The 10716-nt window shown below is 54.0% G+C and overlaps 1 protein-coding gene across 5 annotated transcripts in view; it reads left to right on the top strand.

The window, feature by feature from the left end:
• Positions 1-6728: 6728 nt before the first annotated feature.
• Positions 6729-10716, top strand: part of TNPO2 (transportin 2) — a 25899-nt gene continuing 21911 nt past the window's right edge. The window contains exons 1-3 of one of the 5 annotated variants that reach the window (XM_017888425.1): positions 6729-6928; positions 7331-7445; positions 9702-9813. In XM_017888425.1, the coding sequence (XP_017743914.1) occupies positions 9715-9813 (99 nt within the window). In that variant the 5' untranslated portion in view covers positions 6729-6928; positions 7331-7445; positions 9702-9714. Of the gene's footprint in view, positions 6929-7330; positions 7446-7972; positions 8212-8395; positions 8553-9701; positions 9814-10716 lie in introns of those variants that run through there. The other 4 variants (XM_017888423.1, XM_017888422.1, XM_017888426.1 and 1 more) reach the window with 4 other exon arrangements.

Consider the following 10716-nt stretch of genomic DNA (forward strand, 5'->3'; position numbering starts at 1 on the left):
CCAACTCCTGGGCTTAAGCAGCCCTCTCACCTCAGCCTCCTCAAGTACAAGAATTACCAGTATGAGCCATTCGCGGCCCAGGATTTTATTCTTTTTTTTTTTTTTTGAGACGGAGTCTTGTCTCTGTCACCCAGGCTGGAGTGCAGTGATGCGATCTCAGCTCACTGCAACATCCGCCTCCTGTGTTCAAGCAATTCTGCCTCAGCCTCCCGAGTAGCTGGAATTATAGGCGCCGGCCACCATGCCTGGCTAATTTTTGTATTGTTAGTAGAGACAGGGTTTCACCATGTTGGCCAGGCTGGTCTCGAACTTCTGACCTCAGGTGATCCACCTCAGCCAAAGTGCTGGGATTACAGGCCTGAGCCACCATGTCATGCCCGGGATTTTAAGTGAGGAGAAGGCTTTGGAGGGTATTTGAGGTAGCAACATCGTATGTTTTATATCTTCAGGGGATCCTTCTGGCTCCTGTGGGGAGTAGACTGAAGGGGGCTGAGGGTAGAACCTGGGAGACTGGGGAGGGGAGTGGAGGGGACCGTATCTTGGTAGCAGAGGAGGTGAGGAATGCTGAGAGCTGAATTCCGTGAGGCTGTGTGCTCTGCTGGGGGAAAGGCCACTCAGCCCTCCAGCTACTTGAAGCCCTTCCAGGAAGGCTGGAGTCTGTCCCATATGCATACACCCTCAAGAGAAAGAGGGCGAGGGGGTTCTCTGTCCAACCTTGCAGAACATGATCATTGACACAGACCTCCCAGCCCTTCCATGCCCTCCTCCTGGCTCCGTTGTGCATGCTGTTGGAGCCAGAAGCTGCCTGGCTCCACCTGTTCTCCAAACCCACACAGGTAAGATGCCTTTGCCTCCCAACTCAAACCTGCTGAACCTGGAGCAATGCTGGGGACCCCCTAGCTATAGGTTCACCCCAGTCTTCCCAGGCAGGAATGGCAGCAGCTAAGCAGCCTTGGCAGTCCTACCCAGCTTAGGGCTGAGCCCTTTTCCACTTTCTTTTTTTTTCTTTTTTTGAGATAAGGTCTCCCTCTGTCACCTAGGCTGGAGTGCAGTGGTGAAATTACAGCTCACTGCAGCCTCAACCTCCTGGGCCGAAGTGATCCTCCCACCTCAGCCTCCTGGGTGAGGTCTACAGGCATGTGCCATCAGACACGGCTCATTTTTTTGTGATTTTTTGTAGAGACGAAGTCTCGCCATGTTGCTCAGGCTGGTCGGGAACTCCTGGGCTCAAACCATCTTCCTGCCTTGGCCTCCCGAAGTGCTGGGATTACAGGTGTGAGCCACTGCACCCAGCCCCCTCCTTCCACTTTCTTTTTTTTTTTTTTTTTTTTTGAGATAGGCTCACTCTGCCCCCAGGCTGGAGTGCAATGGCATGATTTCGGCTCACTGCAACCTCCGCCTCCCAGGTTCAAGCAATCCTCCTGGCTCAGCTTCCCAAGTAGCTGGGACTACATGAGTGTGCCACCACACCAGGCTAATTTTTATCTTTTTGGTAGAGCCAGAGTTTCCTGACTTCAAGTGATCTGCCGCCTTAAGGATTACTGATATGAGCCACCATGCCTGGCCCCTCCTTCCACTTTCAATCAAAAGAGGACCAAGACTCAGAGAAACACGGCCTCAGCAAGTAGAGGGTGGAAGGCAGAGGGCTGTGGTCCTGGAAGTGGGCTGAGGTGGGCCCGTCCTGGCACACCACAGGCTCTCAGATTTGCCAGATGCAGTCTGTGGAGGTTGGGGTGGGGCATTTACTCTTGTAACAAATGATGCGCATATGTTATGTGAAGTCATTTACCCAAAAAGACAAAAATCCGCCCAGCCCAGAATGGTGGCTCACATCTGTAATCCCAGTGACTGGGGAGGCTGAGACACAGGTGGATCACTTGAGCCCAGGAGTTCGAGACCAGTCTGGACAATATAGCAAGAACTTTCTTGCTAGAAAAAGTAAAAGTTGGCTGGGCGCGGTGGCTCACGCCTGTAATTCCAGCACTTTGGGAGGCCAAGGCGGGCAGATCACTTGTGGCTAGGAGTTTGAAACCAGCCTGGCCAACGTGGTACAACCCCGTCTCTACTAAAATTACAAAAAATTAGCCGGGTGTGGTGGCACACACCTGTAATAGCAGCTATTCACTATTCGGGAGGCTGAGGCAGGAGAATCTCTTGAATCTGGGAAGGCAAAGGCTGCAGTGAGCCAAGATCGTGCTACTGTACTTCAGCCTGGGCAACAGAGAGTGATTCCGTCTCAAAAAACAAAACAAAAAAAGGCCGGGCGCGGCGGCTCACGCCTATAATCCCAGCACTTTGGGAGGCCGAAGCAGGCGAATCACGAGGTCAGGAGATCCAGACCATCCCGGCCAACACGGTGAAACCCCGTTTCTACTAAAAATACAAAAAAAAAAAAAAAAAAAATTAGCCGGGCGTGGTGGCGGGTGCCTGTAGTCCCAGCTACTCGGGGAGGCTGAGGCAGGAGACTGGCGGGAACCCAGGAGGCCGAGCTTGCAGTGAGCCGGGATCGTGCCACTGTACTTCAGCCTGGGCAACAAAGTGAGATTCTGTCTCAAAAAAAAAAAAAAACAACCTAGCTGTCATGGTGGCTCACACCTAAAATCCCAGCACTTTGGGAGGCTGAGGTGGGTAGGTGGGCGGATCACAAGGTCAGGAGTTTAAGACAAGCGTGACCAACATGATGAAACCCCATCTCTACTAAAAATACAAAAATTAGCTGGGGGTGGTGGCGCACGCCTGTAATCCCAGCTACTTGGGAGGGTGAGGCAGGAGAATTGCTTGAACCGGGGAGGTGGAGGTTACAGTGACTATACCAGTCTGGGCGACAGAGTGAGACTCTGTCTCAAATCTCAAAAAAAAAAGAATACGGGCCGGCCCGGCGCCCGGTGGCTCAAGCCTGGTACATCCCAGCACTCTTGGGGCGGCGAGGCGGGCGGATCACGAGGTCAGGAGATTCCGAGACCATCCCGGCTTATACGACTGAAACCCCGTCTCTACTAAAAAAATACAAAAAACTACCCGGCGCCGAGGTGGCGGCGCCTTGTAGTCCCAGCTACTACGGGAGGCCTGAGGCAGGCGAGAATGGCGTAAACCCCCGGGCAGCGCGGAGCTTTGTCCAGTGAGCCTGAGATCTGGCCACTGCACTCCCAGCCTGGGTGACAGAGTTAACTCCTTCTCAAAAAACACAAAAAAAAAAAAAGAATAGATACCTCCTGTTTCACTTCCTGCTAACACACGATAAGGTTTTTCTACTTTAGTTTGCACGTGGGCTGAAAGGTCTCTCCCATGGCCGGGCGCTGTGGCTCACGCCTGTAGTCCCAGCACTTTTGGAGGCCAAGGCGGGCAGATCACGAGGTCAGGAGATCTGAGACCATCCTGGCTAACATGGTGAAACCCCGTCTCTATAAAAATACAAAAAATTAGCCGGGTGTGGCGGCAGGCGCTTGTAGTCCCAGCTACTTGGGAGGCTGAGGCAGGAGACTGTACTCCAGCCTGGGCGACTAGAGAGATTCTGTCTCAAAAAAAAAAAGAAAAGAAAAGAAAAAGAAAGGTCTCTCCCTCCTACTTTGGGGAGCTAGCTCAGGTGTGACTTTGGCCTTGGGGATGGACTATGGGGGGAAGGAACACAGGAAGGTAATGGAGCCATCCCTGCCTCCTCCTCCCCCAAAGCCACCAGCAGAGACTGGATCTTTAAAAAGCAACAGAAGCCTGGGAAGTAGGTCGCCCTGCAGCATCTCAGCCTCTATTCTAGTGTCAAGAGGCAGGAGAGGCTGAAAGCCCAGGCACATCCCTTTACAGTACTTACCCGCTCTGACCTTAGAAAAGTCTGAAGAGGGAGGAGAATGAAATCCAGGTTTTGGTGAGTCACACAGCCCTGGCTTCAAACTATTCTAGAGCCTGTTGACTGTGTGATCTTGGGTAAGTCACTTAGACTTTCTGTACTTCAGGTTCTTCATCTATCAAATAGGGAAGCATCTCTAGAGTCAAGTTCTAAAGTAAGGGCAATATTCATAGAATCTAACCCTGCCCTGCCATTGTTTAAAACAGCTAGTGCTTCCCAGGGTGAACAAGTTGTTTGGGAACTGTGTTAAGTCAGGTAAGTGCTGACCTTTGAACTCCGGGGACAGTGTGATGAGAGGCTCGAGCAGGGAGGCTGTTGTAAATTGAGAACGCGTTTGTCTCGCATTTCAGATTCGTGGTTGGACACCAATTCTTCTTTCTTTTTTTTTTTTTGAGACAGAGTCTCGCTCTGTCACCCAGGCTGGAGTGCAGTGGCGCGATCTTGGCTCACTGCAAGCTCCGCCGCCTCCCCGGTTCACACCATTCTCCTGCCTCAGCCTCCCGAGAAGCTGGGACTACAGGCGCCCACCACCACGCCCGGCTAATTTTTTTGTATTTTTAGTAAAGACGGGGCTTCACCGTGTTCGCCAGGATGGTCTCAATCTCCTGACCTCGTGATCCGCCCGCTTTGGCCTCCCAAAGTGCTGGGATTACAGGTGTGAGCCACCGTGCCCGGCCCCAATTCTTCTTTTGAGATGGAGTCTCGCTCTGTCACCCAGGCTGGAGTGCAGTGGCATGATCTCGGCTCACTGCAAGCTGCGCCTCCAGGGTTCACGCCATTCTCTTGCCTCAGCTGGGATTACAGGCGCCCGCCACCATGCCTGGCTATTTTTTTTTGTATTTTTAGTAGAGATGGGGTTTCACCGTGTTAGCCAGGATGGTCTCCATCTCCTGACCTGGTGATCTGCCCACCTCGGCCTCCCAAAGTGCTAGGATTACAGGTGTGAGCCACCGTGCCCGGCCGGTTGGACATCAATTCTGTGAGTTTCTTTTGGCATGGAGTGCTTCTAATTGAGCTAAGTTTGCCAGGCATAGGGCTGTTGTGAGATTTGCATGAGATAACATTTGGCCTTTTTTCTGTTTTTTTTTTTTTTGAGACAGTCTCGCTCTGTCGCCTAGGCTGGAGTGAAGTGGCATGATCTTGACTCACTGCAACCTCTGCCTCCCGTGTTCAAGCAATTCTCCTGCCACAGCCTCCTGAGTAGCTGGGATTATAAGCGCAGGCCACCACTCCTGGCTAATTTTTTTGTATTTTTAATAGAGACGGGGTTTCACCATGTTAGCCAGGATGGTCTCAATCTCCTGATCTTGTGATCTGCCCTCGGCCTCTCGAAGTGCTGGGATTACAGGTGTGAGCCACTGCACCCGGTGTTAATGAGATAACATTTGGAAACTGCTTGATATGCAGTAGGTGCTTAAGAAATAGGAAAATAGGCCGGGCATGGTGGTTCACGCCTGTAATACCAGCACTTTGGGAGGCCAAGGCGGGTGGATCACCTGAGGTCGGGAGTTCGAGACCAGCCTGACCAAAATGGAGAAACCCTATCTCTACTAAAAATACAAAAATTAGCCGGGCGTGGTTGTGGGCACCTGTAGTCCCAGGTACTTGGGAGGCTGAGACAGGAGAATAGCTTGAACCCCAGAGGCACAGGTTGCAGTGAGCTAAGATCCCACCATTGCACTCCAGCCTGGGCAACAGAGCGCAACTGTCTCAGAAATAAAGAAATAGGAAAACACTGGGCTGGGCACAGTGGCTCACACCTGTAATCCCAGCACTTTGGGAGTTGAGACGGGTGGACCACCAGAGGTCAGGAGTTCAAGACCAGCCTGGCCAACATAGCAAAACCCCGTCTCTTCTAAATATGCAAAAAATTAGCCTGGCATGGTGGCAGACGCCTGTAATTCCAGCTACTCGGAAGGCTGAGGCAGGAGAATCGCTTGAACCCGGAGACGGAGGTTGCAGTGAGCCGAGATTGAGCCACTGCACTCCAGCCGGGACAATGAGGAAGAGACACCGTCTCAAAGAAAAAACGCCAGGTGCGGTGGCTCCCGCTTGTAATCCTAACACTTTGGGAGGCCGAGGCGGGCGGAGTGAGGTCAAGAAATCAAGACCATCCTGGTCAACATTGTGAAACCCCATTTCTACTAAAAATACCAAAAAAAAAAAAAAAAAAAAAAAAAAGTAGCTGGGCGTGGCTAATTAGCAGGTCGTGGTGGCACATGCCTGTAATCCCAGTTACTCAGGAGGCTAAGGCAGGAGAATCGCTTGAACCCGGGAGGCGGAGGTTACGATAAGCTGAGATCGCGCCACTGCACTTCAGCCTGGCAACAGAGTGAGACTCCGTCTCAAAACAAAACAAAACAAACAAAAGAGACAGAAAACAAAACAACAAAAAAAACAAAACCCAAAACCTTGTCCTGATTCAGCACTCAAATTCACCAGCTGGAGAGGAAGAAAAAATTCCGTGACCACACGAGGGCCAACAATGTGGACCACACATGCAGCAGGGGCTACTTTCTTCTGCCCCAAGGCTTGCGCAGGGCCGCTGGAAATTTGCCATATTATATGAAGGGGGTGAACCTTAACAAATTGTCTCCTGCATCCCAAACTCGCTCCCCATCTGATCTTTATCTGGGGCAGCCCCCAGATTTGACCAGAAAGCTCTTATCGTTCACATCCGCCCCAGGAACCCCCAATCCAGCCCCAGCTCCCCAGTCTCACTCTTCTGTTCCCCATGCACCTCGGTTGGTCTAGAGACCCTCCTCCCAATTTGATTCTCAGCCAAAACCCCAAAGCGCGGCGACCCTGGCGCGTGGCAGGACGGGATTTGTAGTTCCAGGGTTTATCGGAGGGTGGGGGAGAGGGAGGCCTTTACGCATGCGTTTGTGGCGGCTTTCTGCACGTGTTTCTCAGCCCAGGTTTCAGTCCAGCGCAACTAGCTACCTCGGAATCCCAACTGCTCCTTTAGGGTGTCTTCCGCGATTCTTCGAGTGGAGTTAGGCGCCTGCCGACACTTCCCTAACCTTGGAGGCCCAGTACTTGCTTTTCATGAATGAACGGAGCCGGGACTGACTTTGCCTACGGCAAGTGGGTTGAGATAGCTGTTCCCCTCCTTCAGGCAGGGGCAGAAATTGACCTGTGCCTCTCGAGGGTCAAAAAGTTCCTCAGATCAGGGCTGGGTTGTTCTTTGGGATTAGAGCCGGTGAATTCATTAAATATCGGCTTAGGGAGGGGCTGAATACAGTAAAAGAACAGCCTTGAGCCTTGGAGGGTAAAGCCACGTTTTTAAGGGACAAGTTAGAGCTGGCCAGGTGATGCTTAACTTGGATGATCTCTAATCGCGCGAACTGCTCTTTTACCCATTTGACAAGTGGGGAAACTGAGGCTTCAAGTGGCAGGAGGTCTCCCACTTTGTTATCGGCAGGACAGGGAGGGGAAACCAGGACGCTCCAGGGTCTCCAGCCCTTTACCATCTGCTCCTCTCTCGAGAAGGAAAAACGGTGCCCTACTGTCTTCAGACGTCGCAAGGATCGCGAAGATTTCTTTCTTCATGACCCTGCTCTTGCCAGAATTTCCTGCGCTGTTCCACCTCATTCAACTTCAGGTAGGGAAAGGGATGAGGCCTGGTTCAAAGTTTATTTTATTAGTTCATTTCGTTTTATTCAAAAATTTATATCCTTGTGGCTTTTTTTATCTCCTTGTAAAAACTGTCAAAACAGTACGGGAAAATAATGCAAAAATTGGTGGAGGCTTCTGTAGGAATCCGGCTTATCTCAGGCACTTACTTTGTCCTGCTTTCTTTCCTTTGTCTCTGGGCTGTAAAGACCATGCTCAACTCTTTCCTTGCGCGCACACAGCGTACTCCTCCCAAGTACCTCTGGATGGGGAAGGGAGGCACATTTCAATTTTAGTGGAGGAAGGTGACAAGGAGGTCGCTGGCTGTGGCCGAGGGGTTCCTGGATCCATCACACACAGAAAGTCCCCACGCGCTACCAAACTCCTGGTTGCAGCTAAAGAGCTTGCGGTCAGGTCAGTGTAAAATGCTAGGAAAACGAGACACTGGGAGGACCGGCCGGCTAGAGAGGCCAAAGAAAGGGCCACTCTTTCGTCACGTGACCGGGCCTCGTCTCAGCCCGGGTTTCCCAAGTGCCAGGGCACATGTGAAGGCTGAACCTTCCGATTGGCTCGGCAGGACCAGTTTAAACGGAGTACGGGAGCCGCGGCGGCTCACCTACGGCCGCGTTTTTCTTTTTTTCTTTTCTTTTTTTTTTTTTTTTTTTTTTTTAATTCTCTCTCTTTGGCTCCCTCCTTCCGCGCGAGTCTCTGGAGAAGCCGCAGCGCGAATTGCCGCCGCTGCTGCCCGGGGCCGGGTAAGTGGGCCTCACTCAGCCCGACCCTCTTGGCCCTGGCTTGCGTCGACCCCCGCCGGGCACCGGGCCTGCGCCGCGCGCGGCCCGGGCGTCGGGGCCGCGCCCGACCGGGAAAGGCCGGGAACCCGGTTGGGCCCGATCCTCCTGGCTGCTAGAACGGGTCGGGCGGGGGAGGGGGGAACCGAGCAGAGCTTAGGGGGTGGGGCCTCGGAGCCTGGCCATGTCGGGGCTCAGCAAGAAGAGGGCCAGTGGGACTGCTGGGGTCGGGCTGGAGGGGATCTGATTGGGGGAAGCGTCTGGGGACTGCTTGGGGCCTGACTGGGGGACGTCGCGAGGATCGGGTGTGTGTAGGGGCCTGTTTCGGTGGGGCTTGGTTGGGTCTGATTGGGGGAGGCCGCACTGAAAAGTTGAGCGGGGAGGGGGGAGGGGAGCTTGTTGGGCCCTGACAGGGAGGGGCGTCAGACTTCGGCCTAGAGGGTTTTCCTGGATCTGACTTCGAGGCGTCGCTGGGATCCGTTGAGGGGAATGCCCCGGGGGGTGTTCACCCAGGCCGAACTGGGGGAGGCTGCAAGGATAGGGCCAGGGGGTTACCGACACGAGGTGGTGGGGGGCTCTGCCGAACTTGACTGGGAGAGGCAACAGAGATCCGTCAGCAGGGGTTACTGCTGACTGGGTCGGAGGGGATTTCAGGGAGAGCCTTGGCCAGACCTGATTGGGGAAGGCGACTGGGATCTGTCCAGGGGGCTCCTATAGTGGGTTGGCCGGGCTTGGCTGGCTCTCATTTGAAGAGGCAACAGAGACTTATCTGGGGACTGCTTTGGGCCTGATTAAGGGGAATTCTTAGAATTTGGCTAGGCCACAGAGAGGGATATCTGGCTTCCGCTGAGCTTGAAGGGCAGGAACAGGGGACAGGCGAGATCAGGACGATCGTCTTGGGACGGTGCATCTGGGGAAGCTCAGAAATTGGACTAGGGCAGGAGGCCTCTGGGATCTGGCAGAGGTTAAGGGCCGAGTGTCGGGGGAAGGGGACTCTTCAGGGACTGTGCCTGCACAGAAGAGACCACGGGGGCCGGGGCGCTATCACGGTCTGGGGCGGGGCCCCTGGATGTGGAGGCGGCTGGGCCCTCGCCCAGCCGCTGCGAGGGAGGTAGAAGCCTTCGGGCTCGGAGCCGGGGTCGGCGGCATGGGCCACCCTGGGACGAGGGCTCTTCGCTGGGTCCCGTGAGGATCCGCCGGGCCCCGCCGCCGCCGCCGCCGCCTGTGGCCCGCTTCCACATCCCCCCTCCCGCGCTCCCGAGCCCGCGACTGCGCGGCCGAGGATGGCGCAGCTGGCGGGGACCCCGCACTTGGGCGGGCGTGGATCGGAGGCCTCCGCCTGTCCGTCGAGGGCGTTCCCGTCGTCATGCGGCCACCGCGGCCTCAGGGGCTCCACCTGGGTCTCACACAGAGCCCCAGAGACCCAGCGCTGACCCCGGCCCCTACCCCCGCAGCTTGCCTTGCGCCATGGACTGGCAGCCAGACGAGCAGGGCCTGCAGCAGGTCCTGCAGCTGCTCAAAGACTCACAGTCGCCCAACACAGCCACTCAGCGCATCGTGCAGGATGTATCCTTCCTTCCTTCTGGGGCTGGGGGAACCGGGTAGATGTATGCAGTTTCCAAAGGCCAGAGAGAGAAAGAGAGGGACTGACTCCCCCAGTCCCCAGATTTTTTCTGCTGTGAGGAGGATCTGCCCTGGACAGAGAAGGATTAGAATTCCTGGGTCCCATTTCCAGAGCTGCGGGGATTGTTATGGAAAATGATGAAAATTCCTAATGTTCATTGAACGCCAGCATCTACTCCATTAACTGTTAAAGTAGGCCGTGGCCCTCACAGGGTGGCTCATGTCTGTAATCAGAGCACTTTGGTAGGCCGAGGCAGGTAGATCGCTTGAGCCCAGGAGTTTGAGACCAGCCTGGGCAATATAGGGACACCCCCCCATCTCTACAAAAAATACAAAAAATAGCTGGGTGTGGTGGCATGCACATGTAGTCCCAGCTACTTGGGAGGATGAAGTGAGAGGATGGCTAGAGCCCAGAAGGTAGAGGTTGAGGTGAGTTGAGATTGTGCCACTGTGCTCCAGCCACCCTGGGCGACAGAGCCGGACCGCGTCTCAAAAAAAAGATACAGGCCAGGCACGGTGGCTCACGCCTGTAATCCCAGCACTTTGGGAGGCCGAGGTGGACGGATTGCCTGAGGTCAGGAGTTTTGAGACCAGCCTGGCCAACATGGAGAAACCCTGTCTGTACTAAAAATACAAAAATTAAGCCAGATGTGGTGGCAGAAGCCTGTAATCTCAGCTAATCAGGAGGCTGAAGCAGGAGAATCGCTTGAACCCGGGAGGCGGAGGTTGTAGTGAGCCGAGATCGCACCACTGCACTCCAGCCTAAGTGACAAGAGTGAGACTCTGTCTCAAAATAAATAAATAAATAAATAAATAAATAAATAAATAAATAAATAAATAAATTTT

The sequence above is a fragment of the Rhinopithecus bieti genome, unplaced genomic scaffold (genome assembly GCF_001698545.2).
Source record: "Rhinopithecus bieti isolate Rb0 unplaced genomic scaffold, ASM169854v2 scaffold_15296, whole genome shotgun sequence".
NCBI lineage: Eukaryota > Metazoa > Chordata > Mammalia > Primates > Cercopithecidae > Rhinopithecus > Rhinopithecus bieti.